At 47.6% G+C, this 24,558-nt stretch overlaps 1 protein-coding gene across 3 annotated transcripts in view; it reads right to left on the bottom strand.

The window, feature by feature from the left end:
• The window catches only part of TGFB2 (transforming growth factor beta 2), an 82,608-nt gene extending 59,363 nt beyond the window's left edge, over positions 1-23,245 (bottom strand). For 2 of the 3 annotated variants that reach the window (XM_003999507.6, XM_006942972.5), the window contains exons 1-2: positions 22,889-23,245; positions 8,448-8,531 (exon numbers count right to left, since the gene is read on the bottom strand). In XM_003999507.6, coding sequence (XP_003999556.1) covers positions 8,448-8,531; positions 22,889-23,234 — 430 coding nt within the window. In that variant the 5' untranslated portion in view covers positions 23,235-23,245. The remainder of the gene's footprint in view (positions 1-8,447; positions 8,532-22,888) is intronic. The other variant, XM_003999506.6, reaches the window with a different exon arrangement.
• Between the last annotated feature and the right edge of the window lie 1,313 nt (positions 23,246-24,558).

The raw sequence follows: 24,558 nt of genomic DNA, 5'->3' as shown, positions 1-24,558 counted from the left end.
ACTACAGAAGAGCTGCCTCCTTGTAGTTTCTTGTTCACATCACAAGAAACCACTTCCATTCCCCAAATGGGGAACACGGAACACAGACGCGCTAAACTCGGAAGTCACCACCTAATTCCCACATCCGTGTTCAAGCCCTCAGGTTCTGGCGCGTGCCTTGAACTTTCCTAGGTTTTTAGGAGCGAAATACCGTATTTAAGGGAAAAGAACAAAGACATCCAAACATAACATTTTTTTCTTTTTTCAAAAAAGAATAATTTCTTAATACTATAGACACATATTATTCTCAGTGAATGCCCCTTTTCTGACATCTCATCCTTTCGTCCAAAATTTTATAGTTAAGTTTATCATCTCAGGGGCCTGACTGATAGGATGAGCTTTGGAGTCAGAGAGACCAAGTTCGAGTTCTGGCTCTGTCACTTATTAGCTGGGTGACTGGGGGGAAATTCCATGATGCCTCTAAGCCTTGGTTTCCTTACCTGTCAAACGGAGAATGATAATTGTGTTTACCTTATAAGGCTAATATTTAGCACGGCACCTAGTGCAGCTATTCGATAACCGATGGCCAGCGTTGGCATTATTTTTCACCTTAATTAACGTTACTAAAGACAGAAACTGCCCTCTCCCTCTACCAATACCCCTACTCAAACACATGCCTTTTCTTCATGCAGAAATTCACTCTAGCTGGACAGAAAATCATAGTTTCAACGAAAGCTATGGAAGCCCCCAAAACAGAGGTTCTCCACTCTAGCTGAACATTAGAATCACCTGGGGTTCTTTGGAAAACAAAAGATGCCCGTTCCTCCCCTGCCCCCACCAACTGAGTCAGAACTTCGGGAGGTGGCCCCCAGCATATCAAATGCCCCCTAGGTGACTCAGTGCGCAGCTACGCGGAGAATCTCGACACTACAGCCCTCAGACGGCGACCGAGGCGTCGACAGTCAATGCTTCCAATGAAGGGTCTGAGCACGGTGCTATCTGAAGTCCACGGCCAAGTCCCTGCCACGGGGCCAGCGAACCTGTAGGTTAGCTGTCCTTGGTGCTCCCCTGATCCCTCTCCGAAAAGACCGCCCTCTCCCTAACACTCACACTCAAGGCAACAAGCCCTGAAGCGTCCGTGGCCGCAGTTCCAGAAGGAGCCGCCCTCCCGCTCCCCTGAGTGTGGGCAGCGGACAAGGTAAGTAGCAGCCTTGGAAAAACAAGCCACACTGACCAGGAAAACAGAGACGCAACCCCTGCTGCCGGCACCAACGCATGCGAGTCAGCTCCACTTCAGAGCAAAGGTACGATCCAACTGAATATTAGAAAAACGTGGTCTGACCGTTTCGATTTCAGAGGATCCAAGACCAATTGTGACTCGAGTCAGCGGACAAAGTTCACATTCAGCAAAACAGCCCCAGCAGCTGCCCCAGGCACACAGCGGGCCGATTCAGAGACACAGATGTCCAGCCGTGCGCAAAACAATGCTTTCATTTTTTTCTGCTCTTTCCCACCACGGACCTCAAGGGCAGGATGGAAAAGCCCATCATCTGCGGCCACTAGGGACAGGCCGTGGAGATGATTATGAGCGTGCCAGACCAAGCCACCGAGCTTGCTCAGGGGCCATCAGCACGGACAGGCGGTTGTCACTGTGTTGAGAGTCACACGGGAGATGCCCCATGCCCGCAGGGTCACTCTCCATTTGCTCACTGGACACAGCAGGAGGGAGCGTGAGTCTAAGCAACCTACCTAGTAGGTCGCTGTCAGGAGACCAAGGTTCGGGTTGGACAGGATTCTAGGCAACCGCACGGCACGTGACGTTTCCATTGTCAAACGGGCATGGAACTCACACGCATCTTGTGACCTACTCTCCTGGGACGCAGCCTGGGTCTTACTGGGGACAACATCTATCAGATACTGCTGGGCGCGTCAGGACCATGGTGGCAGTCTGAAACCCTGAGGCTACGGGATGTCACTACACTACATGTTGGGGAGGCAAGCTTGAGTTTTAGGCTTTCCCGGACATACGTAAGTTTCACCTAACACATCAGGGCTTCCTTCAAAAACCCAGTACTTGCCAACTGCGCCATTTATACCAGATAAAAATGGAGAATGACATTTATGTCTGTCTTATAAAATCAACCTACTAATTATTCAGTAAATATCCATTGTAAAAGTCCCCATAATTCCACAGATAAAGCAAGAGTGTGAATCCAATCACATCACACACACGATACAGAAAGTTTTCGGCATGAATGACATCTTTCTTCCTTCCCCAACTCCTCCACCTACACTGTGGTGAATGGTATCAGTTGTTCAAAATGTCTGCCCCTCTCCCCTGGGCCCATTGCCCCCTGGCGTCCACCTTTGTGCTCCCTTCCTGTGCTGTTGAAATCAGGTGTGGCCAATGGAGCCCGGGCATGGAAAACTGCCATATCTCCTGGTCCAGCCAGGAGATCAGCATGCCCAAGTTAGAGGCTGCTCCTTTACCTGGGTCCCGGAATGAGGATGTCATTGAGCAAAGCCATAGCCAACCCAAAAATCCTTATAATCGAGCAAAGCCATAGCCAACCCCCAAATCCTATAATATGACCATATTATAAGGTCAGTTTTGGGGGTATGCCATTGAGAGGAAGACAAAAGCTCTAGATAGTGACCTTGAGCTTGTAAAATAATGCCATATTCCACAGAGTCCCATGTGACCACAACACATCACCATCTAATGGATTTTATAGGCAACAGGCAAATTGTGTCTGCTGAATGTATCAGCCTTGGATAAGAAATACTTGATATAAAACTCCTATCCCCTAGGCTCAGTATTTCCAAGTGGGTCTCCTTAAGGAATGTATCAGTTTTTTCAAAGACCACACCAAGTGCTCTGCTGTTTCATGATTCATTAAGATGGTAGTCATGCAAACTCAGAGAGGAAGGAAATAATACAAAAAGGGAAATCTCTTCCTTCCAGAAAGCATACACAGCTTCCTATTGCTGCTTGAGGACTGCCAAACGGTAATTTCAAAGGTTGTCCCTCAAGCGGCAGGTATCACCTCCCCCAGGAAGACCTCCTTCACCTCTCCAGGACAAGTTAGGCAATTCTTCTTATTTAGAATCGGGCCTCTTACTTAGATAGAACCAACCATCCGGTGTTGGCTTTTTGGTTTTGCTTGGTTGGTTTGGTCTGCCTGACTTCCTCACTCAGTTACAGGCTCCCTGGGGATAGGATCCACACCACATTCCTCCATCTGTTGGCCTACCTAGCACAACACTTGGCCCACAGTAGACTGGATAGATACTTCTTGTACAGACGGATGAAGGAATAAGATCGACATTCCAGTCTTACGGTTCAAAACTTAAAAGTTAGAAAGCAAACTCTGGTCCAACAGAAATGCTTTTCAACAAATAAGAGACACAGTTTTGCAAATTCCCTGGCTTATGACCTCATTTCAAAGTTTAGGCGAAGGCACTAGGCACATCTGGACACATCCAAATACGCTTCTAAGCCCAACTTTCTAGTTGACATGAGGAAAGGTAGTTTGTCCTTCTTTCAGGCCAGTACCTCGTCCCCAATGAGTTTAGTGCCCCGTGTCCCTGGCCACTGAGTCAAAGATGGCTGTGAAGAGGCATTGAAGCGAGTATGAACTCTAGTTCTGCCATTCCACACTTGTCAGCACAGATGGGAGACCCAAGAGGTTATCTGAAAACACAGATAGCTTCTTCCCAGAAAAGAAAGGGCAGGTGAGTTGACGATAACTCAGGAATATTCATTTAAAACACTAAAAACAAACCATGTTCTATATACAGAACCCATGGTAGCTTGCCTATCAGATGATTACTCACGAAAGAACTCAGCACTATTTGAAATGCTTGACAGAGTGAAGTTTCACGTGGAAATGCAGCTGCCAAACGGCCGTCGCGATGCATTACGAAGACCTCCTCACTGCACCTCACGCCCCTACGTCAGTCACCCTGCGGACTATTCTCAACTTCACAGCCACCGGGACAACCTTGACTAAAACCACCGTCCTCCCTCTGTTGCTCAGAGGAAAAGCCACAGGCTTTACAAGGACCTGTCTGTCCAATATCATCTCTCTCATCTCCTCTCCTAGGAAGCTTTTGATCATCCTGGAACACGACCAGAGCAGCACTGGCTGTCCCCTGTACCAGAAGTGGTCTTTCCCACACAGCTCCAGGCTCCTCTCTGACCTCCTTCAAGCCTCTGCTTAAATGCCACCCTCTCCACGAATGCTTCCAGGCCCAGCTTCTCTGAAATTCCAACTCCCCTCTCCAGCCACGACCCTGCTCCACGTTTTCCGCTCTAACGTTTTCAAAATTCTGCCATTCTTATTTCGTTTTTTAAAATGAATTATTTATCTTCCTCCAAAAGGTGGACCTCTCTAAGGACAAAGGTGATTTGCTGTTTGATTCACTTATCAGGGTCACTAGTGCTTAGATCGGTGCCTGACGCACGGCAGACACTCAGTAAATACTGTAGAATGAACGAATATCATAAGAGTGTCCTGTTTCTACCTGTGTCTTCCCACAATCTCTGCATGCATTTGACATTCATTTCTCTCAGAACTGTACCTGTATTTGTAATTAATGTAGAGATCTTTTCATTAAAAGCTTTGGGGGGAAATAGTATTAATACCATCTGCGTTCATTCTTTGCATACTTTTCATTCATTTCATTCTTTTCATACTTGAATCGTGTGGGATGGTTGGTGATATAGTCCATGTAGAACCGAACATTTCTGTAAATAGTTTGATAGCCCCAAAATCCTACAGTAGTTACAGAATATCCATAATGTGTGGCCGGATTCAAAAAACTTACGGTTCCAAAACCACATCAGAATAACAGGAGGTACAGGACTGCATAGATACCAAGCAATTTATCATTAACTTTTCTTTTCAATAGCTGGTCAGATGTGCACCTGCTCTACTACCTCTCGTTGAGAAAAACAGCATTTGGAAAGAGGAAACTGCCGTTACTCAAAGCTGAGTTTGGCTGAGAGAGTGAGTAGAGTTTACATTCCATTGTCGGCTAGATCCTTACCCCATGGAATGTCTGAGAACAGAATTCAGGCCATGAAGAGGTCGGCAGTGCTTTGATCCAACAGAACCTCAAGAAATTAAACACTATACATTGACTTATACGTTATCTATGTCACTTACACATAATACACGAGTTTTCCAAATTCTCCTTCCACTCACAGTCGCCCGGTTGAAGGCACTTGAGCGGAAAAATTCACCCCCATGCATAACTTCCAAACTAGGCACCCGTTACCCCGTGTGTCTAATTTATTTCCTTACGCACTCATCGCTCCCTCTGTGGTGAAGAGTGAGCAAGGGAAATGTGTGACACTATTGACAACAGCCCTACCTCGGTATCTGCACGCACGTGGGAGAATGGAAGGCGCGGGGCCAAGATTCTGCCGTGCCGTGGATTAAGGGTCCCACGCTTGCAGAACCAGCTGATCAAACAGAAGCCCTACTGGGTCTGAATCCTTCCATGCTGAAGGGCTGTGAGTACACAGACCTGCACAATCGTAGCATCCACAAGCGCCAGTGAGGTCAGAACAGCCCTCAGGGTCTGCTTAGGTGTCCAGGTGCCTCCACTCCCCCCGCCCCCCTCCACGGATCTTGAGATCCACGGATCTGGTCTGAGACCAGGCCAGGGAATCTGCTTTCTGTGACACCTCGGGAGATACAAATGCAGGCCACGCTTTGAGAAACACCATCTTTAAACCTTCACGGGGCTACTTAACAGCCTCTCATTCAGTAAATTCTCAAAAAAAAAAAAAACAAAAAAACCCCAAAAAAACCAAAACCAAAACCAAAACAAAACCCCAAACCACCTGAATTTGCCTTCACAATTTTCAATCCATTTATCCACAGGGAGCCCGTTCCAGTTGCTGATCTTCTGGCTTCTTCTATCTCATTAGGAAAAGCTTCAGGCAGGCTAACCTGATCTCAACCAAGATTTTTTTTGGGGGGGGGGGGGCGGTGATGAATTTAAAAAGAGAAAAATGATTCAGCAGCCACATGGGCTGTGAGAAGCAAGGACCATTTCGTCCTCCAGAGGATTTCATTTCCAGCTGATGAAGCATCAGCACCGCCAGTCCAGTCGTGGGTGTCAGAACACGGAGTTATCAACTACACCCAGGTTAGAGAGTGAGAACAGCAAGAGGCGCCACAGGCCCAGCTCCCTCCGGCCGCTCCCAACATCTCCTTGGAAGGGAGAGGCGGTTCACACAAGGTGACAGGGATGGCCGTGGAGCCGCTTGGCACAGGCCAGCCTCCACTTAACGAGCGCTCAGAATCACACTCAGCATGGAGAAATTCACCCTGACCCTGGACACTTGCCCCCTGGCACCCACTCACTTACATTTTTACTCAATTACTATTTCTAAGAACAGAGACAAAAAAAAAAAAATGCAGAGCCCCACTGCTCAGCGGTCTTCTATGGAAGGTCTGAAAGGGGTCCGCGGGCTCTTCCCACAGGCCTGGAGGCCGGGGGTGGGGTGACAGAGCCTCCCACTGTACGGGAATCGACATGGGGCTGGTGCCCTATCTCTCCTTTCCACACCCTCGGAGACACTCCTGATCTTCCCAGACTCGCTGAAGAGCAGGGTGGGTTTCCAGTGTTTTTTTGTTTTTTTGTTTTTTTTCACCAAAGAAAGAAGGAAGCTTGTAGCCATTAAATGACCGAAAATAACCCCAAGTGAGGAGTGTCTGAGAGGAAAAACCACACAAGGAAGCAGAGTGGGGCTCTCAACTCGTTTACTAGGGGAAGAAAAGCGGACAAGGAAACGAATCCAAAGTAGTCACCGAGAAAGTGATAAAAATGAAGGGGGCGAGATTTCAAAGGGGACGCAAAAAGGAGGCAGGAAAGTGTGGGAGCTCCGTGGCCTGGTGGAGGGCGTGGAGGCCAGACCTCAATTCAGATTCTGGCTTTGCCTGTGCTGTGCCCGAGGACAGGGTCTTTCCCTGTCCAAGCCACGGTCTCCTGACACGTGGGGATCGTCATCCAGGCCCTGCCCAACCCACCGACACGGGGAAGGGGTCAGGATGATGCGTTTTAAATGCCAGGGACACAGGAGGGAGTCAACAAATGTTTTCCTCCTCTCATTCCATCCTCCCTTTCCTTTTCCAAAAGGCTAGTGGGACAAACACCAGATAATTAACTCTTCTTGGTTTGGACAGTGAAATGAAATACAAATTATGGATTGAAAACAAAATATAATCTGTGTCACAAAAGGGAAATCTAAAAGCATGGATTAAACTTTTCACTCTTTACACATGGCAGTTCTTAGCCACTTCAGTTCATGAAAATAAATGTATCGTCTCAGTAGAATCAGTTCTTTTTGAGGAAACCCGGCCCAGCCCGTTGGAAATAAACTACTTTAATCCTTCATTCCTTGATTCCTAAGAAGCAAGGTTGGGCATGGTACATTGCAGAGGAGGATATACCAGTGAATCAGGTATCTACCAGGGTAATAAAAACATTTCTTTTGTCCCTATCCGGGACCTCCGCCCACATTTAGCACCAATATCATCCAAACCTTCTTGGGGTCTCAAAAATGCAAGTGAACCAATGCCAGGGTTGCAAATTCATTTCATGTCTTCCTGAACATGGATCAGGGGCAACTTCGGACCCCTGAGTTCTTGAATACCTCAGGATCATCTGAGTCCTATTCTGCTGTGGTCTCCCTGCTCGGCATACAGTAGGCACTCAATAAAGGCTGGCTGAATTGATTACCGTTTCGAATCAGAAAGCACTGAGACCGCTGGCTTCAGTGCCCCTCGGCCTCACACGTGGTACTGACTCTGAGGGGTGTGCGCTTGTGCTGAGGGTCAGGGTTGAGTGGCCAGCTCCCACGTCCAGTCGGCCAAAGGCCTGACCCATGACAATCCACTCTCAGGCAACCCAGAAATGACACCATGAAGGTCACAAATAATGGCAACTTTCCCCTAGGCTTCCCTATGAAGAAGAAAAGCTCCTTCTTCCCCTTCCGTCGAGTACAAGAAACATTAATTGAGCAACTACTGTATGCCGGGCAGAAGAACATAGATGCAAAAAAGATAACAAACAAATGACACTTGATGTTTTGGCCATGCTGTTCAACCCCTCAGAAAGCATCCTCCATGGGTCGGGGGGGGGGGGTGGTGGTGGTGTCGCAGATCCGTCTTTCGGATCACTATGCCACCCCCGGGACACACATGTCATATACCCACAATCCGTTCTTTCACATACAACAATTAAGTCATCAGTTACTGCAAAGCTGTTCACAACTTTTTCTCAGGTAAACTGTGACTGACACTTTGGGGCGCCTTTGTGACTATTCAGCAACAAGGCTGCACTTCATAATTCTATCTTGCCTCTGACAAGTTCCCCACAGGAGACACACACGAAAGATGGACTCGATGTCACTACATCAAATGAGGTATAAAGCAGACAAGTATACTCACCAAGGTACCCACAGAGCACCTGGGAATGTCTGGAACACAAGCTGCCCACTGAGCCAGAGGGTGTTGTAACAACTGGGCAGACAGCTAGGAGTTTTAAAAAGCACAGTCATTAGCTATTTTACTGAGGAGACGCCTCGCACAGAGCTATACAAAGATTCAAAGTCCAAGGGGCCTCTCTGAACATACTTATTCCCCCACATACATAAGGTCCCTGCTACTCAGGGACCAAGGAGTTACGAGGGATTCTGGATTCTGGTCCCAGATCTGTTGATCTCTTAACCACCAGCCATGCTCCTGAATTCCGTTTTCCCTTTAACACTTAGCTCTAGCGTCAAAATAACAATGCACAATTTATATACGGAAATGGTAAAATAAATACCGTGACTTATATTAAAGATGAACAGGAAGGGCCTTGACCTCCTTTGACAAAAGACAGCCTACCTATTGTGAATGAAACTGAATGTTTCATTTGGTTGGCCTAGATTTCAGTTTTCTTAAAACCCCCATCGTCATTTCTAACCCGCGTGTGGAAACTCTTCGAATAAGTCAAAAATGCGAGTGGATCTTGGTTCGGGGCTGCTGAGCTACAGTTTAGAAATCTAGCGCTGCGTGGGATGGATTAAACGCATCTGCCATGACAGTTACCCATCATGAAATTTTGAACTTTTCTTTCTCTAAAGTAACAGCAACTACATCTCATATATCGCCCACCATATTTTTATAAAAGAAAATGCACCAAAAAATACCTCTAATTGAAGAGAAAACACTCTTGAGTGTTCTGTCTGGGGTGGGGTGAGTGACAAATGGATTTCTGCATAAGAACATGTAGACTGAGGGGCGCCTAGGTGGCTCAGTCGGTTAAGTGTCTGACTTCAGGTCAGGTGGTGATCTTGCAGTTTGTGGGTTCAAGCCCCGCGTCAGGCTCTGTGCTGACAGCTCAGAGCCTGGAGCCTGCTTTGGATTCTGTGTCTCCCTCTCTGTGTGCTCCTCCCCCAGTTTTTGCTCTGTCTCTGTCTCTGTCTCTCTCTCTCAAAAATAAATAAACATTAAAAAAAACAAAATGTAGACTGAAACCTTTACCCTGTCCCTGGTTTCCTGTAAAACTCTGAACAAATCCCTGGCTTTACCCAAACCTCTGTTTCTGTAAGATGAAGCATACGTAACGCTACCCCTGAGGGGTTTTAGAAGATCACAATGACACTGGCAAATTGAAGGTGATCGAGGGACGTAATACTATGAGTTATCTCATCTGATAGACGAATCCCCGACCGGCTTCCAGACCTGATGTGAACCTACTTCTTCCCGAGCTCCCCACCCAGATGTAAAATCCATGTACCTTCCGTTCACCTAGGGTACGTCCTCCAAAAGCGGTTATCACTGCCACTCTTCAGACCTGACTTGCAAACTTCTTTTGACCAAAGACCAAAGACAAAAGAAGTGGATGGATGCTTCTCTCTCTCTCTCTCTCTCTCTCTCTCTCTTTTTTTTTTTTTTTGCCAGATTTGTGCCTATTTTATCTCTCACTTTGAAAATGGATAAGGAAGCCTTTTTTTTTTTTTCCATACCCTGTAACTTACCGTCTCCAACGTTCCGCCCACTACCAAGACCCCAAGGCTATGCTTTCACATTTCTGTGGGTTACACCTTCCGGTCAGAGCCCTGTTTCGTGGAGACTCTGGGACTCCGGATGGCCCGGATGGCACGGAAGACGAAGGCCAACGCCCAGGTTTCTGCAATATGCCACTATCATCTTGCCACCATATGCCGCTACCAGCCGGCATCTGCTCACACGTGTTCTCCCCAATGAGCAACCATGTTGTTTATTTTTAGAGCTTCTACACAGCCTTAACAGGGAGAAAATTCCCTCGAATAACCCGTCAGCCAAGACAGGAAGCTACACTGGGTATAAACTGTTTGTCGCAAGATTAGCAAGTCAAACAAAATCCTCGTTCATATCTGACCTCTGACAAGAGATGCTGAAAGTTATCTTAAATAAAAATCTCCAAGACTATAGCCAGAGAAAGGCAGAATATGCAGAGGAAGTCGCTTGGCTAGCAACACTTTTTCTTCCAACTATGGCCCTGTGCATTTCTTGGGGGGATTTAACTCCTTTTCCTGGGAAACAGCACCTTCTTCAGGCCAGTGGATGTCGTGGTGCCGGAAGAGGGACAGTTCTAGTAACAGAATCCCGATCTCTGAAATGCCCCAGGTCACCCAGGTCAGAGGAAGTCTGGGTGGGACCAAGGCAAGGTAACTACTGTCATTTGCAATTTCCAGCAAGTCGTCTTCAAGTATGCACCTTTGGTTTACTTTTACTCTGTTATAAAGCTGCTGTATTAAATCCTTTCTTTCCTTTTTTTCTTGCTTTGTTTTGTTTGTTTGTTTTTGAGCAAGGCCAAAAGACAGGGCGCTCTGGTGCTGATCCATTGTGCAGAAGTAAAGACCGGAAATCGGATGGAGACAGAAGTGATGCTAATAGTGATTATTTAGGTTAAAGAAAGCAATTCTTAGTTTTTAAAAAAATCAGTCTCAACAATCCATATGACTAAAGCGGCACTGTGGTAGGAATATCCTTTTTTAGATCAATGAGTCTTTGGATATGTATGAAATGCTGTATAAAGTGTGAACACCTATGAAATTCCGAGACATGAATTAGTTTTAGAGAAACAGTCCTTTTTAGAAGTATTTGGGCACTCACTGACTGATAATGGAGGACTATCCCTCGTGTTACGTCGGAAGATAGAAATGGTCCTGAATTAAAATTTTGCATGGCTGGGGCCCACCTTAAAACTACTGAATCCCGGGGCACCCTGAGTGCCTCAGTTGGTTAAGCATCTGACTTCAGCTCAAGTCATGATCTCACAGTTCCTGAGTTGGAGCCCCGTGTCGGGCTCTGCACTGACAGCTCGGAGCCTGGAGCCTGCTTCAGATTCTGTGTCTCCCTCTCTCTCTGCCCCTCCCTTGCTCCCGCTCTGTCTCTCTCTGTCTCTGAAAAATAAATCAACATTTAATTTTTTTTTAAATCAATAAATAAAACTACTGAATCCCAGTGTGGATGGAGGGTAGGAGACAAAAGTTTGAGAAACCCCATTTATAACAAGCACTACTACTGACATAGGGAATTCTTTTGCATGGTAAAATTTGAGAAACTTTAGTATAGGTATTTGTGACTTATAGTTCAAAAAGGACTTTTACAAAATCTCACTTGACCTTGAGGCAATCCAACCAGGTGGATCAGGGAAAAATCAGCCTCTCATAAAGTCTACTTTTCTGGGTAAGTAGTGGTTTTTTGTAGTGTGAAAGTGTCTATGAAAGAGAAAGCATTTCTGGCTGCAAGATAGCTTAACCATAATTAAATGCCATTACAAATGCTCCAGTAAACTTGGTGTGGAATTAGTCCCCACCTCAATCCCTCCAAACCTGCCCCACAAACATCCTTCTCATGACTGCAGCAGTTTCGTACGTGGGTACTATCATTTCTTCCCAACACTTACTACAATGAGTCTCTACTTCGCGAATTCCCAGCAAATGTTACTGAGAGAGGGCAGACTGCTGATCCCAAATGTATAATGACTCGGGGTCACCTGGGCTCGAGACCCTCTTTCTAGAATCTGGATACTAGTGCCAAAGAATTAATGAAATTAGACATGACTCTCTACACATAGTTTCATTGTTGATGGTGACATTTTGTGACAGTGGAATTCTCCCAAAATATGTCTCTCTCCAAGACAAATTAGCACCAGTCGCCTTATTCTATGGGGGAGAGAAGCACAAGTTTAGGGAGTAGGCAAAACAGTGGCGGTTCAGGGTTTAGTTCATACATCTGACCAGTAACTTCCATTAACCAGTGACTTCCATTAACTTCCATTAACATACTTCACTTTCATTAACATACTTAACTAGGGCTTTATACTCCGAGGGGGTACAAATGAGTGACTAAATTATTATTCAAATCAACATGACTTTTTAACAGACTCTTTATTTATGAGAGAGAGAGAGAGAGAGAGAGAGAGAGAGAGTGAGCAGGGGAGAGACAGAGAAAGGGGGACAGAGGATCCAAAGTGGGCTCTATGCCAACAGCAGTGAGCCTGATGTGGGGCTCGAACTCACCAACTGCGAGATCATGACCGGAGCCAAAGCTGGATGCTCAACCAAGTGAGACACTCAGGTGCCCCAAAAGACATATCTGCAGGTGAGCACGGATCCTTCCGAGCTTGAGGAGGCGGCCAGAACTCAGCTCTGGTTCTTGTCCAGCTATTCCAGTTAAAGCTAGGAATTCTGCCTCACTCCCATCCCTGTTTCTTCCCCACTAACATCCAGAGCCCCAAATGCCAAGGTATGAGCTTGGATGTGGGAACATTTCCCCTCAGAAAGCCCAAACAGACCTCTGAGGGGGCAGCTCTTTTTACCAAATCGCCTAACTTCTGGGGAAAAAAAAAAAAATGCTCAGTCTGTGATTTTTTTTTTTTTTTTTTTGTCCTTCTAAAGTAGACTCTGAGTATGTCATCCACTCTTTTGGGTGCTTTCTCAGCCAGCAACTTACTCCTAAGCCTTTATCATAAAGCAGGGAGCAACAACGTCAGTGGTATTGTCATTAAGACGTCAAAGCAGAAGTGAAAATGAGATTAAGCCAATGGATGGAAAAATAAATGACCAAATAAGAACCAAACTCCCAAGTGGAACCACTGTTCCACTGCCGAATCTGGTCTAGAGAGAATAATCTCTGATCGATCTGGTCTAAAAACAGCACTGAATTACCAATACTGAAATGAGTCCAAGACTCAAAAATTAAATTATATTTTCCCGAAAATTCCCATGGACGTTTTGAAAACCATAAATGTTTTAGTGCGCTCAAAAGACACCAAAAAGTGCTTCCATCTAGATTTGCAAAGGCCGCTGGACTTGTGGTCTTTCTCAAAACCAAACTCTGCATTCCTATTCCCAAGATGAAGTAACAAATAAGGATCCTTACAACAGCCCAAAGTTATGAATGAGTAGTTATTTGTGAACCGGCTCGTCAAGACAGATGTGGTATTTGTCAGCGTGGTGTGGGTCAGATAGGGAAAGCCAAACGAGCAGAGCCAAGGTCTAAGTCGCAAACATTTTTCTTTTTCTTGCAGGAGACTGGAAAGATGCTGCAGGATTTCCTGAAACAAACAACATCTCCCAAAAAAGCCGTCGCATGCTGAAATAGACATTGTCAGCAAGCCAGTGTCTCTGCTTCAGGAAGAGCCCGCTTCCCCGGTCCCAGCATGCAGGCAGCAAGGAGGGCCTGACCGAGAGCGGTGCTCTCGCTGAGGAACGCGTGGAACGTGCCAGCGAGGGCAGACAGCTGCGGGGGGAGCTCGGAAATGCATCTGAACTATTTTCAGAAGGTTTGAGCTTCACAACCTCCAGAAAGCATTTTCCGTTTGCCTCCGATTGCTCAGTCCCCGCGGTGAAAGGGGTATCGAAGCCCCACGCTTCCAACTTGTCGGGTGATAGCATATCCAAGAGCTCATGCGAGAGAACGATGGGATCGTCCTGGTCCACAAATGATGGCTTTCTCGGCTGTTGAGAAATCCAGCAGAGGCCACATCCGGTAAACGCAACTCCGCCTGGACGGCAATGTTTTTCTCACACCAATGACATGGCTTCACTCGGCTGCCCCAGGAAAGCAGGAGGCTCCCTCTCACGGAGAACATCTTGCACTGGGAACAGCCGCCCAGGGCCTGGTGAGGCCTCTCCTCTCGGCTATCACCTCCCAAGTTTTCATTTCCTCCTCAGACCCTTTGTGGTGACCCTGGGCCACCCTCTCTCCTTCCTGCCATCCATCTTCCTCGTGGAGACTTCTACTCCCTGATGTCATTTGTCGCTAAGGCCTTTTTAAAAATGAATCACCTGACACCTAAGAAACTGTTGCGGCCAGTGCTTGGTTATGGAGGTGAAATGAGGTCCACCACAGCTTAACTTTGGCTGCCTGATCTGGCTCAGCCTTGAGTGCAAATGGCCTGGATTCCATCTCAGCAGACTCTCACTTGGCGGGAGAGGGGGCGGGGCAGGGGCAGGAAACCTGTGAAGAAGGACTGAACCAGGCCCAGAAGCACCTTACACAGAAGCACCCTCTTAGTATCAGCCTCTTAGGAACGACATCCGCTCCCTGCATCACCGCATTTCAAACTTTCTGGCCGAGAAAGATAAAGGGGTGAATGCTATGTGAGCCATAGGCATAGTCAGAGGGATCGGTTAAAATACTTGAGACATGTTTTCCCTAAACACGTATATACCCCTTGAAACGGTCGGTAACATCTTGAGATGTCAAAAAAAAAAATCAAAACTGGAAATTAACGTGCTGACTTGCGCCACAAGATGCCCTTGAGATTCAATGCAAAGCAAGCCTAGTAGGTGCCAGAAACAGCTACACTCGATACTTTTTTACCCACGTCTTCATCAGTCCTTTCTGACACTAGGGAACGGGTGTTATTGTCTTCATCTTTACTTTTTTTTAAGTTTATTTATTTATTTTGAGAGAGAGAGAGAAGAGGGAGAGGGGCAGAGGAGAGAGAGGGAGAGAGAGAGAGAATCCCAAGCAGGTTCCGTGCTGTCAGCACAGAGCTGAATGCGGGGCTCGAACCCACAAACTGCAAGATCATGACCTGAGCCAAGGGTCGGACGTTTAACTGCCTGAGTCACCCCGGTGTCTCTTTCTTTATCTTTAGAAGAGAAGAAACTGAGGCCAGGTTAAATAAGGGGCCACGAAGCCACGAATGGCAGAGTCAAGATCCGAATTCAGCAGGAAGCAAGTTAAACGTCCCTCAGGCAGTTTGGACAACAGGCGCCAAACCAGCGAAGCTGCTAACTAGCTAACTAAAACAAGACCATGTTCTAACAACTGCCATCGGCTACCCCCGTGCTCATTACCACACCAACCTGCCTTCCCCAAAACACTAATTCTCTGAAAGAGACAGGATGAATCCTCCTTCCATCAAACCTATCAAAACGTTGGTGAAGAAATGGCTGCAGCTCCAGGCCAAAACCAGGGACTTGATAAATCAGCATTTTTGCATCAACCAAATATAAAGAGAAAAGTTGAATGTGTTAAAGGCAGGGAAGAGGACCATGGGAAAAGGACCATGGCCTCAGAGGTATATTGCCTTCTGTAGGGAAAGAATTCAGAGCTTAACAACATAATTTATGGTAGGAGAGGAGAGATACCACTCTTCTGTGGATGTGCTACATCGTTTTGCAAGAGGGCCAGGAAAGTCAGGCTCTCCATTTCCTGGTCTCTTATTTTAGGGCCTCGATTATCTGTGGTAACTAAGAGCCTTACTTTAATAAGTCACATCCCTGACAGAAATAGTTACGTCCAGGTCCTCATATGTCCCAGGGAAAATACTAGTACGGACTTTATAGGGTTACTGGTGAGGATCCAATGAGGACTTGCATGTAAAATATTTAAGACTGTGCTCGACACATCGTCAGCGCCCAGCGAAGGTTGGCTGCCATCATTATCATTCTCACCATGATGCTCTTTATTATCTGTAAAACCGGAAACAGGAAATGTATGGGTACGAGAAGCCCAGTGCTGCCGTTCCCACAGCGATAGGATCCATGGGGCACATTCTCCCTGATAACGAAGGGGAGTCGATTTCATCTCTACATCTCCTGGTCCTGATGCTTGGGAACCATAAATCCTTCGTCTGGTAGGTCGATCTTATTCTCTAAAGGGAAATGCTCATTCGTTTACGAGGCAGGTATTGAGCAAATACGATGCACTAGTTTCTGTGAGAGTCAGCTCCCGTTCTGAGGCAATTTACAAACCGGTGAAGAAGCCAGCTGGAATTTGGCTAGATTTTCCCGACGGCAAAAGAGAAGAGGCCGCTTGCTGTAGAGATGAGTTATCCGTCTTGTGAGGCTGCACAGGATGAACTAATTCACAAATCAAAGGCTTTGACATCTGCCTAAAGCTCAAAGGCTGTTGAAAGGTGTTAAAAGATGGATCTCCAAGCAGAAGACACAGCACAGACAAAGGCCCGGAGGCACAAAAATAAATGGCCCATTTGGGTAAAGGCAAACAGGCTGCTGTGGCCAGAGTGTAGTTTTCATGCAGGGATTTAGCAAGACGTGGGGCTGAGCAAGGAGGGGCCAGGCCCTGAGAGGTCTTGGATTTTATCTAAGAAATCTGAAATCTTACCTAAGAAGCCTAAATTCTCAAGGGCTTCCTATACGAAGACAGACAGCAGAAGACAGACAGCACTAGACCCGGTGGATTACCAGCCCTTCCCGCCTTTGTTCCCCAGTCTCTTATGCAACAAAGGTCACCTAAAGCCCGATCCAAGTAAGCAAGGGAAATGGATCCATTGAGTGGAAGTAATACAAAGACAAGAATGAAGTGAAGGTACCAGTGATATTCCAGGCTGGCGGGAGTAGTTCCCGGAGCCTTGCTTTTAATCCCATCTTAATATCTCTAAAATCCCTCTTTTTAATGTGTCTTACAATTAGCGGCATGCTAGAATTAATGGTCAGTGATATTGCTTTCTTGGTGCCACACAAAATAATGGCGCTTCTGAAAATCAATGATGTTTGAGATTCAATGAACCAATAGCTGCAAAGAAGACCTACTACGTGCTGCACGCAGAGCTAGGCGCTACTTTCCGCAGGCCATCCTCCACCCGACAACCCTAGGACACACACAGGTATATTCTCCATCTTTAGAAGGGAAGAAAGCGAGGCCTGGTAAAGTGAAGGTAACGGCCATGCACGCAGATATTCCAGAATAGCTGAAGAAGAAGGTAATGCAGAGACTGTGGGGAAGAGGTCAAAGGGCAGTTTTGTGCAGAGCCAAGGCCACCAAGCCGGCCCCAGGGCGCAAGGTGGTCACAGGGCAGTGCAGTTCAACACCCACTTCCGGATTTCCCACGTTAGGAAAGAAACAAATGACTACCCACCCCGCGGTGGTTGCAGCAGGATGCGAATTTCTCCTAAACAAGTGAAGAGGCCGGCTTTGAGTCTAGGCAAACCCATCCAAGAATCTTTAGCGAGCTATTTAATTTAAAATACCTGGAGAACGTCGAATTCCTAGGTTTAAAACGATCTTTGTTTAAAGAATATTAAAAAACAAAAGCGCACCATATGGTTTCAAAATGACAATGGAAACATTTGTTTATCTGGGCCAAAAGCACATTTCATCAAGCTGTTCCGAATCTGCAAAGTGGAATACACCCTGCAGGAGAAAGGCTGCCTGCGTAGAGCGAGCACATCTGGCAAATCCAGATCCTCTCTCCAGGATCCGTCAGGACCGGAAATGCTACATCAAGACAGCTGAAAGGGCTGTTTTCAGAACTCCTTCTCGCAGCCTCTCTGCCCTGAGGCTGCTCACCTTACAGCAGAAAGCGGGGAGGGGGGTGGGAGCGGCGGCAGGGGGCGGGGGGCAGGGGGCGGGGTCGGACCGAGAGCCACCCGGTGGTCGCCAGCACGCCCGCCCAGGGCCCGGCTCCTCCACTCCGTCTCCCTAACCTTCTAAAAATGCAGCCCGAAGTGTGTTGTAATCTCTGGGCGAAGGCCTAACAGTCAGTGACCTCCTCGGTGCTAACCCAGATTTGATGTGGGATCAGCAGTGAGTCATTAGCCCTTTTTTTTTTTTTCGCGTCTCAGTTTCCTCTAGGAAAAATGATCTGTCATTCTTTCATATCTTTATATGAAAGATGCTCGGACTAGGTTACATCAGCGTCTTCTCGCCAGGGAAAAGTCAGAATTTAGAAAGTGCAGCTCCGTGAGTAGACCCCAGGGGTCGCTGTGGAGACACAGAGGGCTCCAGGTCCCTCTGCCAGGTCAAGAGGTCCCCACCTGCCCCTCTAGCTTCGCAAAGCCCAGCCTCCACGGGATGGGGACGCCTCAGGAGAAGCTTGCAGTGAGCTTGGTCTCACCTGGCAACAAAAGCGGCCCAACTCCTTCGGTTATAAACAGCATCTTTCTCCCAGTCTTTGAAAAGCAAAAGGAGGAAAGGAGAGGAAATCCTGAAAGAATGTGACCTAAGTTCAACGGAACCACAGTCAGGCACTAGAGTTAGGACAAGCAATGATACAAGTAAAAATGCAGAAGTTAAAGTCTGGTCCATTGTGTGTTAATAACTCAATCATGGTAGAAGTCAAGGGGTCAAATCCGCTTGTCTTTGATCTTGCTCTCTTTCTTTCTCATACCTCTGGACACACAGAATCTTAAAAAATAAAACCCCTGAATATAAAGCAAAAATACTACTCTGTTCCAGCAATTGCTAACATTTGCCTTCATTGGGCGGCTGGCCAAGAGTCCAGCAATCTGTATACAGAAAGACATGTCCATGAATAGAATCTTAAGTCGAAGTCACCAAAACCATAGTGCTATTGGTATTCATTCTACATTCCATGATTTCACTTGGAAAATTACAGGGGAAATAGAAAAGGAGGTTGTTTGCTACTGAATGCTTAACTCTCATGTGCCACAATTACAAAGGAAACCTCATGGTGATGTCTCGGGCTGTAGCTTTCAGTTTATCTAACTCAATTGGATACAATGAACCAACACAATCATTTACTTTCTTCCGGTGCCTAGGGTGGAGAGTCTACTCTTCATTAACACGAACTGCTGATTTTCCTTGCAAGGAAAATCCAAGACTGCTCCTCACTTCTTCTTGCTCTGTTCTAACATCACATTGCTGCTGCCCGAAGTCACTGATGGGTGGGGCAACATCATTATTTAGGCTAAATGAATGGGGAGTTTTGATGTCTTCAATTTAGGTGCTCGAAGAGCATAATAAGAATGTACATATCACACCAAACTGGTCCAGTACATACTCCCACTTAATTAAGATAACTTTCCGATTACCTTTCTATTCAATGCTCTCAGGTTAATGTCCTTTTGGACACTCAGTTATTTTATGGTTAGGATATTACTTTTAAAATGGCACTCCTAGCAGAACTGAATAAGCCAAAATCAATACCAGGCTTACTAGGGCTTCTCAACATGCACATTATTGACATTTGGGGCTGGACGAGTGTCTGATGTACGTGGTGGTGGGAGTGGAGGGGGGGAATCTGTCCTGTACATTTTAGGGGGGTCAACAACAGAACCCGGCCTCTACCCAGTCAATGCCAGTAGCACCCCTTCCCTACCAAGTCATGACAACCGAAACTGTTTCCAGACATTGCCACAGGTTCCCGGGAAGGGAGGGGGAGGGCGGAATCACCACCTGTTAGGATCCCAACACTGCCCGATCTGTGATGATGAAAAAAGTAAGAGGAAAGATAGAAAGTGAAACTTTCTCTTTCTTCCCTTGATTGTCCAAGCCTCTACCGATTCCAACTGTCAATCATTTGGATTCTTACCCTAGTTGACGGAATCACTCTCAAAATTTCTAAAGCTGTGTGCAGTGTCTTTCAAATCAATGTGCCTTGAGCATCAAGTGCATTGTCAAAAGGACTAGACGGCTACTAATTCCCACTGGGTAAACTATCGGTAAACCTTAGCATAACTCCACTTTGAGCCTTAAACCAACAGCATGTGAAAAGATCAATATGAATAAATTCAAACCTAATCAGACCCCTTCTTTAAATGTTGACACAGTATTATTTATATCCCATAAATACCTTCTTGACTAAAATTCATCCTAGGAGATTGGCACCTGGCCAGTTCTATTCATATTTACTATATTTATACAGTATGCTGGGCCAAGGATAATATTTAAAACAAAATATGCCTGAGGGCATATACAATATCTCTTATATTTTTACTTTTAAATCTCCACATTGCTAAAAATATTTAGTCTGAACTGTATAAAATGTCCCACAAAGGGCTATCAGCAATCTGTAATGATATATAGCTCATTGAGTATAATTAGAGCATATTTGTAATATTTGAGCTGAAGTCACTCCCTGAACACTAATAAGTTGGTGGTAAAAAGTGAACCAGTGATCTTTCCCATGCCTTCATCTCTGGGGCTTATGACCCTTGCCGGATTCACTGCAAGAAATGACAGGCACACTCCTCCCCACGGTTACTTCAGTGACGCCCGAGTTAAAAGCTGGGTGGAAAGTCCTAAAGAGGGAAAGCTGGTATATAAGCCAATGCTGTACTTTCAATTTGCTCTTTAAAAATATGGTGGAGTGATTTCTTCTTTTCTCCCTTTTTTTTTTGGAAGGCTTCACTATATTCCAGTATAACTAGAAAGTGCTGGAAAATCAGTTAACCTACTTTCTATAAAATTATCCACAGCCCTTGCACAGTAGTATCGAATCTGCTCTTAATACGGTTTTCTGCTCCTAAACTTCCATAGAAGGCTGCATTCTTTGTATGAAAACTGATAGGATCTGCATATATTTTTTATACCGGACTTATCAGAGCTTTTAATCTATTTGGTGGCCGGAGGTAGGATAGAGAAGAGAATCCACAGGCTGATCTTCAGTGACATCCTCTGAAATCCCAACAATCTGAGGATTTTTCCAATTTGCTGATGATCATTATTCTGGGCTGGATCATCTCAGCAATTTGGACCGAGATGCACCAGAAAGGGCAAGGAATCAACACCCTCTTAGGTAACTTGCTCTCTCCACACCTGTCTTAATGAGGAGCAGAGATCAGACCTCCTGTCTGTTATAAAAGTGCTGGCAATTCATCTGAACTTTCGCAGGTAAATACGGTGCAGATTCTATATAACCTCCCTACCTACCAGCCCAAATACCCGTAGAACGGATACACGTGCTTGAGAAAGCACACGGACTCACTCGACTTTCTGTTTGGTCTCAAGCACTGTGGGCCAATTACAGTCAACTTTCTTTCCTAATATCTCCTTGGCTCCACCCCAGGTAGAAACGCTTTACTTCCCGAGGGGAGTAAGCGGGGTGTCTGCATTTATCACCGCGGTTGAGGAAGGCCCTCACGACGGTACTAAAACCATCCCGCTGGCCAGGATCCCCCGCATCTGCTCTGCTCTTGAACAAGAAGTCGAGAAGGTGCAGCCAAGGAAAGGTGGCCAGGAAGACTGGGGTTAGATACACGGGCTGACGTTCTGAGACCCGCAAGTACAAGCCATGGGAAAAGTCGCAGGACTGGGACTTGTCAGACTAAAAAGAAATATTAAGAAGGAGAAGTACCACCCTGCAATTAGAGCCTCTAGGACAAAAGTACTAAGATGGCCATATTATCTATTTAGGCAAGACACAGAGACTTTGTGAAGGCGGCCAGCAAGTATATAGGGCATGGAAAGGGGAGGAGAGAAATGGGCAACCAATGAAAAGTTTATGACTGGGGATTTGGAATAGCAAATGTAGAAGCTTTTTTTCTTCTTCTTCTTCCTGGTATTTAACCCTCTCAGGTATCACTGGAGGATGATGCTTTTTTTTTTTCTCTCTTGTTTTTTTTTTCTTTAAGAACTTGGATACCATTCTCAGCTAACTGTCCTCTTCCCGCCCCCCCCCCCCCAAAGGAACTGCACGATAAATCACTTTACTACTCCCTCTGCTACTATATGCCAGCTGCCCTCCGAGAAGCCAGTTTAAAAAAAGAAAAAATCGGCTGTCTTCTACCCTACGTGAGATTTAGGAATGCACCAAAGTTACTGCAAGGAAGCCTGTGCAAGGGCCGGGAGCCGAGGCTCTAGGAGTAGGAAAGATAAACGGTAAACCCCGTGAGGAAACCGATCTGCTCCAGCAGCGATCTTAAGACAGGTCTGAGTGGATTCTGGAAAATAACGCCAAGTAAAACGCTTTTAAGCCCCGTCAGAAGCGACGTTGTCCCTTCTACCACTCCAGGTGAACTCAAAAGGGGACGTGGTGACGAGGGCTCGCTCTGCGGGGAGTGTAAACACCCAGCTGTGGCAACAGATGCGAGAGTCGAGGGTGTCGAGTTAGTGTTCGAGGGGTCTCCAAACCGGGTTTTGTGTCGACGATGCTGACATTTTTCGGGGCGTTAGAGACAATAGGGAAGGCTTGGGGAACCCGCTGATAGGTCGGCCCGGAAAGGGGCGCCTTCCGGAGAGGCTAGCTCTGAGCCACTTTTTTTTTAACCCTTGGTGCGCCGGCCCGGCGGGCTCCGCGCCAAGCCAAGAAAACGAGCCCACCGGGACGTCGCAGCTTGACCCTGCCCTAGGGAGCGCCTCTCGTTTGACAGAGGAGGGGGGCTGACTCCTGGCTGGTGGCCGAGAAGAGACTTTCGGGGGCCAGAAGGACAGAATCGCGCCTCGTACGGGACCGAGGCGTTGGGGGAAGGGAGAAATGGAGAAAATTAAGTCGAAAGTCGCCGACTGCAAGCCTAACGTTCTCAGGCACCCGACTGGCGAGGAGGTGGGTGGGACGGAGGACGGGGGGGGGCGGGGGGGGGGAGCGCAGACGGGGACCCGGAGCGGGAAGGGCGATCCCTGGAGTCGTGGCGGCCCCGAGAGCCTCGGGCAGCGCTAAGCCTCGGGGAATGGAAGCGAAAAACAGTACTTACTTTCCGAGGGGAAGAAGGGCGGCATGTCTATTTTGTAAACCTCCTTGGCGTAGTACTCCTCGTCGCTCCTCTCGCGCTCGCAGGCGGCCGCCCTCCGGCTCGCCTTCTCCTGGAGCAAGTCCCGGGTGCTGTTGTAGATGGAAATCACCTCCGGGGGGACTTCCTCGGGCTCGGGATAGTCTTCTGGGGGGCTGGTGAGCTTCAGCTTGCTCAGGATCTGCCCGCGGATCGCCTCGATCCTCTTGCGCATGAACTGGTCCATATCGAGCGTGCTGCAGGTAGACAGGCTGAGCGCGGCCGTGACCAGATGCAGGAGCAGAAAAGCGCTCAGCACACAGTAGTGCATTTTTTTTTAAAGGTGGAAAAAGTTAAAAAAAAAAAAAGGTAAAAAAAAAACTAAGGAAAAAAAAAAAAGAAACCGACAACTCTCAAGTACAGATCAGGTAGATTTTTTTTTTTTTAATGCGAAACTTTTGCAAACAATCGAGAGTCAACGTCCAATGGAAAAAGGTATCTTGCTTGAATTCCTTTAAAAAGAAGATGCAGGTCGTTCCAAAAGTGGAAACATTAACACACGGTGGGCAGGGAGAACCCTAACTTTGGGGAGTAAGAAAAAGTTTTCTTGGAGCCACGAGTTGGGGAGGGGGGGGGAAGAGACGAGTGGCTATTAGGCAGGAATAAATTTAAGAGGAGGAAACGGAGTTCAGTGTGTCAGTTTCGGGTGCGGAGTGGCGGATCTGAACTCGGCTCCTCCGGCCAAAAGGGAAGAGATGAAAAGGTCCCGGGGCTGGCAGCTGGCGAGCTGGCGGGAGGGGCGCCGGGAGCGCTGTGCGGGGGGCCGCCGAGGCTGGCCGGGCGGTAATTTAGGTATTTAAAGAAGGAGCGGTTCGGCCCTGCCTTCCACTGCGGCGCTGAGAGCAGGAGCAGCCGCGGCTCCGGAGCGGAGAGCGCACACGTGTGTGAGTGTGTGAGTGTGTGAGCGAGTGTGTGTGCGCGCGCGCGTGTGCGCGCGCTGGGGGCGAGCCCGGCGCGCCGCGGGGAGGCGGGTGCGCTCCGCACGGCGCTCGGGACTCGGTCGGGTCCTGCGCGGGCCGCGGCGGCGGCGGAGGCGGCGACGATCCTGCTCCCGGAGCTGCGCGCGGTGGCCGACACCCCGGCCGGCGCGCGCCGACCCGCCCGGCTACTCCACGTCGTGCCGCCGCTCGCAGACGCGTCCAGCCTCCAGCGCCCTCCTTCTCCTGCTTCTCCTCCTCCGCTCGCTCCGGACGCCAACCCGGCCACGGACGACCAGCTGCCGCCGTCGCCTGCAGCCCCGGGGACGCGCTGACTAGGGAGCGTTATTCCTTAAGGGGGCTGCGAGAGGGGTCCCTTGGACTCCCACCCTTCCCCACCCTCTCCTGGGTTCTCTCCCACTCGGACTTTCTCGCTGCGGGTAGGTGGGCACTTGGCACCCTGAAAGAGACCCTGTCCTCTTCCTTTCTGCAGCCGGGCAGCTCCTCACTTTGTTCCCGAATGGCTCCCTAGACCGTTATACTATGTTCCCCATCCCTGTCCCCGTGTCTCCGTCACTTGCGCTCCTGCTCTTCTGTTCCTTTCTCTGCCTCCCTCCCTCGGTCTCTGCTTCTCTCTCCTGTCTGCCTGCCTCTCTCTCTCTCTCTTTCTCGTCGGGA

Source organism: Felis catus, chromosome F1 (assembly GCF_018350175.1).
Source record: "Felis catus isolate Fca126 chromosome F1, F.catus_Fca126_mat1.0, whole genome shotgun sequence".
In the NCBI taxonomy this organism is placed as follows: Eukaryota; Metazoa; Chordata; class Mammalia; order Carnivora; family Felidae; genus Felis; species Felis catus.
The sequence above is the reverse complement of the archived record's forward strand: the minus strand, read 5'-3'. Positions and strand labels throughout refer to the sequence as shown.